A 12,225-nucleotide genomic window follows, 5' to 3' on the forward strand; every position below is an offset into this window, starting at 1 on the left:
ACGCAGACAAACAAGTTTTTTTTTTAATTTTGTCCATATGATCCTTTTTATACATTAACGTAGAAGCGAAGAACATATCAAGAAGACTGGCAACTCTGGCTATGCGCAGGTACAATCGCGTCATCTGCCGCTCAAAGGTAAATGCTTCGAACGAATTTGATAGCAAAGATTACATCCTAAGAAGAAAGGTTTGTGTATTTGCCTATTTTTCTATTTTTTTTTCACCTTCACTCAAGCGCAGCGCTACTGCATCTGTCGCTTAGATTCTGGTAAAGTTGCCAGTCTTCTTGATATGAAGTCTTCGGTAGAAGCCTATACAAAATCTTATCATTTACAGTTGTTAGGTCATTCAATTAGAACAAAATGTGATGAAAACTGTGGTGACACACTTAATAGTCAGAACTAAATTTATGTTATGTGTTTCAGATGTGAATATTCAATGAAAACTGTCACTTATGGTATTAGGAAGTATCAGAATTTGTATATACATTATTGTCAATTTTCCACATTTTTAAAACGTAGGCCGAAAAATGACACCGAAAATTATGCAAAATCGTACACACACTTTGTTCTACGAAATTCTTATTTATTTTAGTTGTGCTAGAAGATTTATTTTAGTTGGTGTGCTTAGAATAGCTGAAATAAAAAAATAGCTTGCTTTACACAATTGCAAAATTTATCCTGGTATTCAAGTAATATTGACATGAGTATAAAATTTGCATTTTAGAGCACATGTGATTTAAAATTTCGTAAGAACTACATGCTGCTTCAAATATTTGGTTCATTATTTTTATATATATCTCGATCTATATTGCTTATAAGTAGAGCTTAAAGGCCCCAAGTAGAGCTTAAAGGCGGACCGGACTGGAACGGAAACGGAAAGTTTGACAGTTGTCACAAATGATATCAAGATGCCTCACCGAAGTCGATTTGGTTCTAACTAGTTCTCAATCCAACAGGTAGGCTTACTCATATCGGGCTTTTCCGAAGCGCTGCCATTCTGCTTCCACTGTCAACGCGCTTGGGTCTTAAAACTTGCCGGAGAAAGCATTAAGCTAAGTAGTCAAATAAAATAGTTTGGACTGAAAGTGTGTGTCCGTTGTATAACTTGAACAGTCATGTTTCTGTTTGGTTTTTTTTAAGTTGAAGAATATTAAATTATTTCTAAGCTCGGTATAATAAATAATAAAAAAATGTTTAGATCTAGTTTCCTAAATCTTTGAATTGCGAAAATTCTTCTATGTCCAGAACCTTAAATATTTTTCAAGGCCATGATCCAGAATTAAACAAATTTCGAACTTGATAGGATTTGGAAAATTTTAAGTCCGTCTAGGATGTTTATTCTCAAAGTCCTAATTCATTAATATTTTTCGAAATCTTTTTGCGGATAAATGCGGATGAATTATAATGCCATACTTTACCACATTACTTTATACACAGCCCTGGAGAATATCGATAAAATGATCCGTTAACTCGGATTAAATCGGCCTTATATTACCTAAGCAATTATGATGCAGTATTCGGTTTTAATACAACTGTCACTATTGGCTTCATCGGAAGGAACCGATCCTAATTGTAAGGTCCCACTAGTAAATACATAGGGTTAGTTTTAAGACGTATTTTCGCTAATGGCAGCATTAAACAAAGTATTGCAACTGCTCAATCTGAAATTTCTTTCTGTCTAAACCTGGCATTTCAAAAAAGGGCAAGCAATAATTCAGGCATGTCTTTTTATTCAAACATTTTTTGTAAGTAAGAGTATCTAGCAATCTAAGCATACCCTTTCAAATCTATTTACAAAACAACAACCTAAGAGCAAAACGAACCGAACGAAAGAACAATACATTTATCTACTTCTATTGCTGGTGTCACCCACCAGATATATTATGGCTTTCGTGATAACGTCCGCTCTTCGTCCGGATTCGTCTTCTTCGCTGTCCGGTTCGCTTTCTCTATAAAAGACTTCATTTTCAATCACATTCAATGCTTTTGTTACCACACCGGAATTACCGCTGGTTGGCGGTTGTTGTGGAGTCGGTTTATCCGGAATATATAACGGCTGCTCCGCACTGTTTCTTTTGCTGGTCAGATCAGCCAAAATCTTTGGCTTCCATGATGATTTAGATTCTGTAAGGCATAATGTTGATATATAGTCGCAATAAGCTTGTAGGTGCTTGTTTCTAATATGTTACCTAAATCTGCCACTACTCGAGCCATTTCCCTAATTTGAGTGTCTTGCCGTTGCACCTGAAATATCAGTTCATTGATTGTTGCTTGCAGTTCGAGCTTTTCCTGCATAACCATATCTTCTTTCATATCTTCTTTTCGCACTTGTCTGCAAGAGTTTGAATTAGTCAGGATAAAAACAAAACACAGCAGTTTCTTTACCTCTGATACTCCAGTAGGAGTAAGCCGGCACCAATGGTAAAGATCACAATTTCACCCAGTAGATTGGCTCCTAGTTCAATGGCCATAGCTTCGTTCAACACAGGCACATTGGTGGGCTTTCCGAGATTCATTGCCCACATTTTGGTCTTCACTTCCATCCAATTGTAGAACTGTGCCGGTGGCATACAAACATACTTCCGAAAGAATGGACTGTTCTTGGCTCGTGCCTTGAGTAGACTGGCTATAGGTTTGGAGATTTGTTTCATGGCCAGAACGCCCAGTTTGGCGGCCGGAAAAGCTCCTACAACCATGTTGGCGTGTTCTTGGTGGTACGTTCCAATGGAAATGATACAGCCGAACACCGTTCAATTGGAAACAACCACAAATTGTGCTACTATTTTAAGAAAATTTTAAATTTTGTGCAATTGTTCTATTTATGCAATACTTTGTTTAACACCATCCCATCACCGTTTCACAACTTTTTGCACCGTCTGCGAGTTGAAGTTGAGTTCCATTGACATTTGTCGCTTTTTTAGGAGTACGTTCTTTGAATATTACCAGCAGCTGTCAAATTTAAAAATTAATCTCGTGCACGATAAAAAAAAACACCCACACTAAACAAACCGAACCGTACTGTTCATGATAATTAAAAAGAAACCACTTGCTTTTTTTTTAATTTTAAAACTACGGTTTTACATCAAATCTTATATTCATTATGAGCCAAGAAATAAGTGCCCGAAGACTCCTGATAACTCCTCATAATCAGCGAAATCAACAAACTTAATCACGGTTTCCTTGTTCTGTAATTACTTTTACAGTTTTCAAATTGTAAATCATATTTTTTTCCTTTGTTTAGGAGATTTTTAGCTGTAGGCTAGTTCATCTTCGAGTGTAAATCACAAAAACTACCGAGCATGCAGTTATTTTAAATACAACTAATTACCGGAGACGAACCAGCGTTCGGCTGAAAGTCTCCTTAATAAAGATAACCAACTAACTAAATGCAACTACTGATGTTCGGTAGCTTTTGTAACAAACTACTGAATACGGTAATAGCAATTACTGAATTTACGGTAAATTAACAGTTTTACCACACACAAAGTTTTACGGCAAATAATTAAAACTCAGTAAAATAGAACACCGACTTATCATATTTTACTGAAACAGTCATTGAACGAAATTCCAAAATTACTGAGCACACCAGTAAATTGAATTATTTTACGTCAACCGTCGCTTGACTTCGGAATTTTGTGAGTGAAAACTGCAAACCTTTCTGAAAATCAGTGAAGCGACTTCTAAACATGTTAACCTGTATTCTCAAATAAAAAATCGTCATACACCGTCATGCTGTCAAATCCGAGCCGAGTGGAATAAAAAGGACAGAGGGAACGCATCAATCTGCCTGACAGTGATGCCGGAATCAATGTTGATGTCAATGGCTTTGTTAATTGTTTGTATTTGCGAAAGGAAAGTTGTAAAGTTGAGCGCACTGCGTGTTTTAAATGATGGATATTGTTGTTTGTTTATGGTTGTTTTTATTGTGTTGAGCAAAAATGATGTACAAGCCTAGGGGCACGCAATAACCTTTAACTACAACGCAGACAACGGCTGTAATTCAATTAATTCCATTAACTACTGATTTAATTACATTAATTACACAATGTGAAACATTAACTACTTTTTAACTCCATTAATTGCAGCTGAAATTTTGTAATTAAAGCACATTTATCACATTTTCAATACTTTTAATTACATTAATTAAGGATAGATAGTTTTAATTACCGTCAGTACTACTTCAAAACGCATTAATTACTTTAAGTACTTTTGATTGCATTTTAACTTCAACGCACCGGTTCTTTGTATTGCGTGCCCCTCGGTACAAGCGGCTAAACCAACAATCAATGCGAAACTAACGATTTTAAATTGGCTCACTACTTGACTAGCCTATTGGTCCCAAGCAAACGATTAACGTACCCTATTCTAGTCAAAATTCTAGTACTACACAATGTTTGTTTTGATTCGCTATGAAAGTTTGACCGATAAAATTAGGGGTTATTGGTTTTTCTATGTTTCGAGGGGTGAATCGATTAGCTTGGGACCGAAGAGAGTACCAGAGCTGAGCCAAAAATTTGAGCACGTTATTTCTGGACCTTCTAGTCTTAGAGTTACCTCTATGGCTAAACTGCGGTAGAAACTCCAAATAAAATCCAAATTAAAATAGAAAAAAAAAATTTACTTTGGTGCCAGATTGGTCAACTCCGTCAAACACCACGCACAAATTTCCGAAGGACATTCTTTAAAAACACTAAGAAGAGAGAGAACCTCGATTGACAAGTCCCGCCCTGGACTGCAACAAGGGTAGACGCGACACGTGATGCGACGCGATGAGACTCACGCAAGAAATAATAATAAATAATAAGATTCTTTTGAATTGGTCGCGAATCGCGTCTACCCTGGTGTGTGTGTGTGTGTGTGTGTGTGGTGTGTGTGTGTGTGTGTGTGTGTGTGTGTGTGTGTGTGTGTGTGTGTGTGTGTGTGTGTGTGTGTGTATGTATGTGTGTGTCTGTGTGTGTGTGTGTGTGTGTGTGTGTGTGTGTGTGTGTGTGTGTGTGTGTGTGTGTGTGTGTGTGTGCGTGTGTGTGTGTGTGTGTGTGTGTGTGTGCGTGCGTGTGCGTGTGTGTGTGTGTGTGCATTGCCTCTAAGTCCCACTGCCCGGCAGTGTTATTATGGAAGAACTCTCTCTACAATGTCGCATTTATGGTCATTGTAGACAGCTTTAGTCCGGGAGTTAGAAAGTGATAGCTCTATTGCAGATCCAGCAACCCATTTCAGAATGTCTGGAGAGTCACGCCCATTCCGAGGTTACTTTCACTTACAATAAGCCCCGCATGTATGTATTACCTCTATCAATTGGACATTAGTATTACACACACAATTCCAGTTCCAAAATGTTCTTTTGAATCCTGGCACGTATTCAGTTTATGTTTTTAAATTATAAAAAGTATTTGGACTGGTCTCACCATGTTAATTTGATCGTCTAATCCATGGGTTCCGTAGTTTTGTTTTTCTCTACGCTTTGCATCTCATTTCGTGATTCACCTTTGTCGTAATACTTCCTTCGACGAACACAAATTGTCTTGCATTGCCATGGTCATCTGGGAGGAAGTTCGCGTCTAGTGCTTTTCCCAGGAACCTTTCGCGGCCACCAGCCACCACCCGTCCAATCCTGGGCGCATCCAGCGAGGCATCCTTCATATTGCTCACAATCTCCGACACCAATAGCGGAAAACTTGCTGATTCACGGCAACATCGGCCACCGAATCACCACCAAAACTCGCGACGGAGACATTATCAGCAAGTTCCCGGGCCAATTCACCAACCGGACCGGGTTCAAACTCGCCCACGGTGACGAATCTCTTAATAGAACAAAACTACACGTCGAAAATGTGACATGCAATTTTCGACACCGAACAATAAAACTGAAGCTGCGTCGCAGATTTTGGAGGTTAGGCCCAAGGTCAACCGAGTCACTCAAGGCAAACACAGCCAAAACACGATATATCACTAAATGATAACTTTATGAACACTTGAAACTAAATTTCAGCACACAAATCAACAAATTTAAAGCAATAAATATTTAATTCGCTGACGAAAAATACACAGCAAAAAAAAACACGTCAGCTTTCAACCGCGGTCTACTGCGATCTCCCTTATGTTGTGAAGACTAGTACTTCAAAAAGGGTAACTTTTGAGGCAAGACAGGGTGTCCTCAACAAGGTAAGGGAACAGGATGCACTAAATGTCCACAACAGGTACAGCAAAACATCACATAGACTCCCTTATTCACACTAACTACTCAGGGGGTAGAAGGTCAAGAAGAGCCACCACCGCCAACTAAAGCTTGAACCGGGTACCTGGGACTCCCACGATATACCCGCGGCAATGGTCAGCAGACGATGCCCTGTGCGTATTTAGTATGTAATAAGTTTTATTTGGATACACAAAATGTTTGAAGCCATGCGTCATCTAAACCATAATTTGCATCACCACAAATATACTTGTCAACAATCTTCAACTGGAACGTACTCACCAAATCACTTCACCCGGGAGCGCATTCCCGATGCTTCCACGTATATTTTTCTCTCCACGCCAATCAAACAACAACCAAATATCACTTTTCTTTTTCAAGTCACTCCGTGCACAAAAGTAATGCACATCGCAAAACCCTAACAATAGATCAGCGCCGTTCTCATCACCGCGTAAATAAACATAAATTAAAATTATCAGAAATTAAAATCAAACAACGCAGCGTCAAATCTTCTGTTGCTTGCAATCATGATAAATCATGTTTTCTTTCTCGATTCTAAAACTTTTCGGAAAGCGAGAAAACCACCACTCACTCACACACGTATAACCGTCCGGGAGGCAGAGTGCCAGCGCTAATCCGGCAAATGCAAAAGAAAACTATGAATGCGAACGCACGCACAAAACAGAGAACAAACTTAAAACGCAACCGTATCCAAAGGCGTTCGAAACTCGACCACAACCTGTTCTGTTAATACTCTTCATTGAACAAATTCTAGAAAATTGTTTCGCTTAGCTGTAGCAATGCAAAGAGAAAATCGATGAAGAGACCTTTTTGACGTGTAATCGTCTTTCTCTATCTAGCACACATAAATGAATTGACGGTTTGTTTTCCCACTAATCAGAGACGTTGAATAGAGACACGCATAGACTGAAGCAAGAAGAACCAAACGAACCGTCAAACGCTGAACCAAACGAGCAAAGTAAATAAACATTACTGTTCGCTCAATTCATCCGAAAGGAGTATTGTTCTGAATGATGAAAAAAGTGTTTAATTATTTTCACGAAATATTTTATATCTGTTATTTATTTATTTATTTATTGTTGATTCAATTAAAAAAACATTTATTAGTGATCAAAACAACTTCGAATCAAAACGTTTCATTTAGATAATACAAATAATTGCGCTGCAAACAAAACAGTAAAATATGACAAAATTTATACTGTCATGGAGCGACTGTCTTCGCTTTATTTTTGTAAAATGTTGCCGCGCACTATTTTTATTCAGTTCCGATCGAACGTTCAAATTTTCTCAACAGCTTTGCGGAACTGTATAAAAGTCATTTGAAGAGTCTCGAAGAAACATGGATGCCAGTGACATTGCCAAAAGATCTCTCAAAAACCGTACTGCTGTTTTGACAGAAATTTTCCTTAAGCGTCTCTATCAACGTCTCTGCCACTAATCTGTTTCCCTCTTGCTCGCACTCGTTTGATTTAAATGGTGCAAGCTCTAAAGAATCGATCATCGCGTATACGCCTTTATGCATGCTCACTGTCGAATTGGTCTATTTTTACTAAAAATTTACATTGATGTCTACGAAAATAGTTGGTGTCTTTAGCAAACTTACTTATTTTGATGTAGTATTGGAAAAGGGCATATAAATTTTTGTAAGCAAACTTTTGTAGGCCCTTTACTCGCCAATTGAAGTACGCAAACCAATAACAACGTCTGATAGGAGAAAGATTTTTTCATTACTGCAGGTGTTATCCTCCAATTACGGTTATAATAATTATTGTTGCAAGCCTGTGCAAAAAATTGATGTATTAAAGAATATACAATTACGTTTTCACATATCGTTACGATTCAGTTTGTAATCCTGGTGTAATATCTTGAAGTTGCATTATTTTACTCTCATATCTTATATATTATTTAAATTGTGCCTCATATCGTCAACATAATGCATGTAATCCATTTAGCATTACTTGATGTTACAATATAACGAGCACACATAATAAGATGATCATTGAATGATTTATCTTGTCGCTATTACAACTGTAGTTTATACTATGTCTCAAAACGTTACCATCTAAGAAACATTTAAATTGATCGTTAAATGCGTGTTCGATGAACAACTGCGAGTTTTATGGCTGTGTATGGAGCATCGATTCTTCGGACTTAAATTTTATGAAGAAGGATTTCTCCTCAGCTATCCTGTATGTCGCTTCCATTTGAGTGCTTTCATTAACATTATTAGATGTTATTAAAAAAAAAGCAATTTCGCTCATGGTGCATGAGTTATTAACAAAAGAGAAAATCGACGAAGAGAATCGATCATTGCGTTTAGGACCTTATGCATGCTCACTGCCGAATTTTCGGAACATTTTTTTTTACAAAAATGTGAATGTTTTTAAGCCAAATGTCAACGTCAATCAATTGTTTCAAAATATTGAATTCGGGACTTTTCGGATACATCTTTTTTATGTTACTTTATATCACATTATTTACTCAATAGTCTACATTACTTCACAATAAAACGTCAGGTAAACATTTCAAAAGATGCGTACTAATATTTCAAGCGCCCCGTAACGTGGGTAGATCACCTTTTCGTGGTACGTTACGGGATGTAAGATCTACCACCGATTCCTAGTCCCGACTACTTCAAACTAGGGCAACATGATTTGTCAGTAATCAAAGGAACACATCTTAGTCCTTGTTACTTTTTATGCCTTGTTGATAGTGACAAGACTCGGCTTTGTCCATCGAGGATGATCTTAAAACAAGGAAAAAATGAGTTAGTTAGTCTTCATCTATGTGGTTCCTATTATTCTATTCGTTGTTCTCTAGTTTGAAGTGGTTAAGACTAGGGTTCTGATGCATGGTCATTATCGGTGTCATTCCTTAATTTTATTGCTGAGGAATCCAATTTTGACTGACAAAGGGGCGCGCCTTTGGAGGGTATTCCAACACTCCGAAGGGTATAAATAGCGGGACCTTTCAATTAGAGTCGGATCCTTGTGATAAAAGAATGACAACGTAAAAAAATCGAATACTTCATCATTTCTCAATAGTGGTGGAGTAATACGACATGCCCTAAACTAAGGAAGGACACGGGATATACTACAATAGATCAAATTACTGGTCGCAGTGGTGTTAGGTCCCGAACAGAGAAAAATAAATATTTCAAGCAACTTCTCTCAAGACACTTTACCTCTAAAACGTCCCAAAAGCTGAGAAACACCTTTTGACCGCTTTCTTTCAGAACGGCCCCACTGTGTAATGATACCTCTCTGTATCTTATCTAAATACATTGGAAGGAGCTTTAGAGGAGTTAAAGAAGCTGCAGATGAGTGCAGAGAGCTTACATTTCTGACTCATTAGAGGTCCACTGTTGTAGAAGCACGTAGAAGGTTTGACTATATTATATTTCGGCTTATCAGTCAGGAACCCAAGCCACACAGATACATGTCACAAAAGATCAATGTATAGGTCGCAGTAATTATGACCCTGATTACCATAACAGAGGGGGATAAAAAAAGCTAAAGCTGATATTCGGGTTAATGGTAATTTCCCCTAATACCATTATAATACCATTAGTTATAGCATAATGTATAGGTTTATATATTTATTTTTTCATTTCGTTTATTCGGCAGGCTCAAATGTTAAAAAAATAAACTAGCGGAGCCGAGTAACATGGAATACCAATGTTGGTACTCAAAATACCAACAAAAGATATAAAAATGCATATTATTATAGGATTTTCCTGGGTGGCGATCGAAGCGGCGACAAAGCGATCTTCTCCCGTGCACGCAACTTCTTTCTTTCCCGAATTTGTTCCTCATTTTCATTGAACCCGAATCGTGATCGCTGCTGCTGCTTCTGAACGTCGTTTCCCGTTGCATGCTTTGCGCTACTTTCGTCGGTCGTCGGGGTCGTCACGTCCATTTCGTTATTTTCATTCAACATCTCCAACCCCGTGTCCGTTTCCTGGTCGCCAATGACAAACGACGCACCTTCCACCACTACACCAGCATACTTACTGCTGATGTTTTGTTTTCTTTCACTTTGCTTTCCTTTTTCCATTAGTTGCTTCTCCGGTTCCTTCCGAGCCTTCCGCTTGGGGCAGGAAAGCTTCCGGTGTCCGTCCGTCTTGCACAGAAAACATTTATCTTTGTTGCCATCATAAAATATATTTCCTTTGCGATCGAAGAAATAGAATGACGTTGGGATTTCCTTCTTCACATCCATATATATACCGCGTATCCCTGTATATACCTCAAAGCACAGATCAGTTCGAAATTTCTCCCGGATGATGCGTTTAATTTTTCCATATTTCCCCAGCCCTTTATCCAGCTCGTTGTCGGGTACCTCTGGTGGCAAGCCATACACACGTACATACTGGATGAATTCACCAGCATGCGACATGCGTACCTTTGCCGTCGTTTCATTCGCATAATGGAAGATTAAATCCTCCGAATTGAATGTCAGAGCATGGAGCATCGGTTCCTCTGATTTGAACTTCATGAAGACTCCCCTTTCCTCACCAATGCGATAAACAGCTTTCATTTCCGCCAGATCCGCGTCGAGTGCTTTGGCGACATTTACAATCTCTCCGATGTTTGGTTTAGCATCATAATGGCTGAAGCTAAACTTGAAGGTGTTTTTTACTTCACACATCTTGCACCGTAGCAACAAAAGGCACCGAACTTCTAGCAACGAACAAAGAGCAACCATATAATAGCGAGTCGCGAAAACAGGCTATCGCGAGGTTCACACCGAAATAAAAATTCGACTGCTGCTGTAGACAGCTGTGGGACAATTGATGGTTTATATATTTAGATATAAAGAAAAATAATACACGCTCTTCAACAGTATTTTTGAGAGTGACAGGCGTGGGCAATCGTAGCTCAGCGGCGTGACGATCTCTGAAAAACTGGTGCGCCGTTAAAATATGTGTCTGCCGCGGCGTCTCCTAAAACATGACAGCGGCGTACACCTTGCGTCCCATTCGGAATTGAAATTAAATAAACAGACTGCTCAACAAATTTTAACGTTTGGAGTCATGGCAGTGCAAAATGTGCAGTATTTGGATTTCCCTGCTTTCTCTGGGGTTTTTGTCGATGCAGTTTGAAGGGGAATTTTCAATAACTACGTAAAAAGCTAATAGAGATTTTCCGTTCAGATGTACCTTAAAACATACCTCAGAATTTCCTTTAAAATCACCTAACTTCTTTTGAAATTATGCCCGAATGCTTCGTTGAAAATTCGCTTCCTTGGGAATACTCCTATCAATTTTTTGTTTTTTTTTTTTATTATTATAGTCACTTTAACACTCTTGGGTCATTCGCGACTTGTCCGGGGTGAGATTTGAACTCGTGACTTTGGCGTGAGAGGTATGGATGTTAACCACTACGCCGGGGTCGCCCCCCGCTCCTATCAATTTAATTGGATACTCAGAATATTCATTGAATTAATTTCAGAATTCTTTTTGGATTTCTTCTTCCCTTAGAATTCTACTCACAATTACCTTGCAGTTCTCTTCGCAAATCCCTTAGAATTCTCCTCAAAACTACTTTTTCAATCAGTTAGCACTCTCTTGGAATTTCCTTTGAATACTCCTCAGAAGCATAGGCGTAACTAGGATGCTGAGCTAGTGGAAGGGGGGGTGCATGGTCCTAGCTGACAAGACATAAACCATCGGTAGTTTGGGGGGATCGACACAATATCTTCACTTATGCATTAAAAAATTACGGGTGGCGAAAGATGTACCTACCGTAAACCTACTAGTTGAGAAAAACGATGAAGAAGTTATGTAGCTACTAGTGATAAACTATTTCTACCAAAAAGTAGTGTTTCTGAAGGTGTATACAAGAAAACTATAAAACTACCAATATCTGGCCATTTAAAAAATGGGAATCCTAATTCTACGCTTAAAATTGCCGAATTCCGCGCACTTTTTAAATCGTTATAATTGTTTAATATTTGTGTTTATAATACTATCGGAATCCAGTGGCACATCTAAGTAGGCATGGGAT

At 38.4% G+C, this 12,225-nt stretch overlaps 1 protein-coding gene across 2 annotated transcripts; it reads right to left on the reverse strand.

The window, feature by feature from the left end:
* Positions 1-1,703: 1,703 nt before the first annotated feature.
* On the reverse strand, positions 1,704-2,869 carry LOC135703563 (putative OPA3-like protein CG13603). 2 transcript variants are annotated; one of them, XM_065224810.1, is made up of 4 exons: positions 2,389-2,869; positions 2,193-2,335; positions 2,011-2,127; positions 1,704-1,952 (listed from the first exon to the last, which is right to left on the reverse strand). In XM_065224810.1, exons 1-4 carry the CDS (start codon positions 2,697-2,699, stop codon positions 1,885-1,887), a joined length of 639 nt encoding a protein of 212 aa, XP_065080882.1. In that variant the 5' UTR covers positions 2,700-2,869; the 3' UTR covers positions 1,704-1,884. The 2 variants fall into 2 exon arrangements, with proteins under 2 accessions (XP_065080882.1, XP_065080881.1); XM_065224809.1 differs by having other exon boundaries at positions 1,709-2,127; positions 2,389-2,868.
* Positions 2,870-12,225: the final 9,356 nt, after the last annotated feature.

The sequence above is a fragment of the Ochlerotatus camptorhynchus genome, unplaced genomic scaffold (genome assembly GCF_037179485.1).
Source record: "Ochlerotatus camptorhynchus isolate MF236.1 unplaced genomic scaffold, CSIRO-AGI_Acam_v1.1 ptg000216l, whole genome shotgun sequence".
Taxonomy (NCBI): Eukaryota; Metazoa; Arthropoda; class Insecta; order Diptera; family Culicidae; genus Ochlerotatus; species Ochlerotatus camptorhynchus.

Coding starts and splice junctions, on each gene's coding strand:
- LOC135703563 (XM_065224809.1), bottom strand. CDS start 2,699: ATGGTTGTAGGAGCTTTTCCGGCCGCCAAACTGGGCGTTCTGGCCATG. Junction 2,336..2,388: donor CTCCTACTGGAGTATCAGAG/GTAAAGAAACTG, acceptor AAACTCTTGCAG/ACAAGTGCGAAAAGAAGATA. Junction 2,128..2,192: donor TCGAGTAGTGGCAGATTTAG/GTAACATATTAG, acceptor TATGCCTTACAG/AATCTAAATCATCATGGAAG.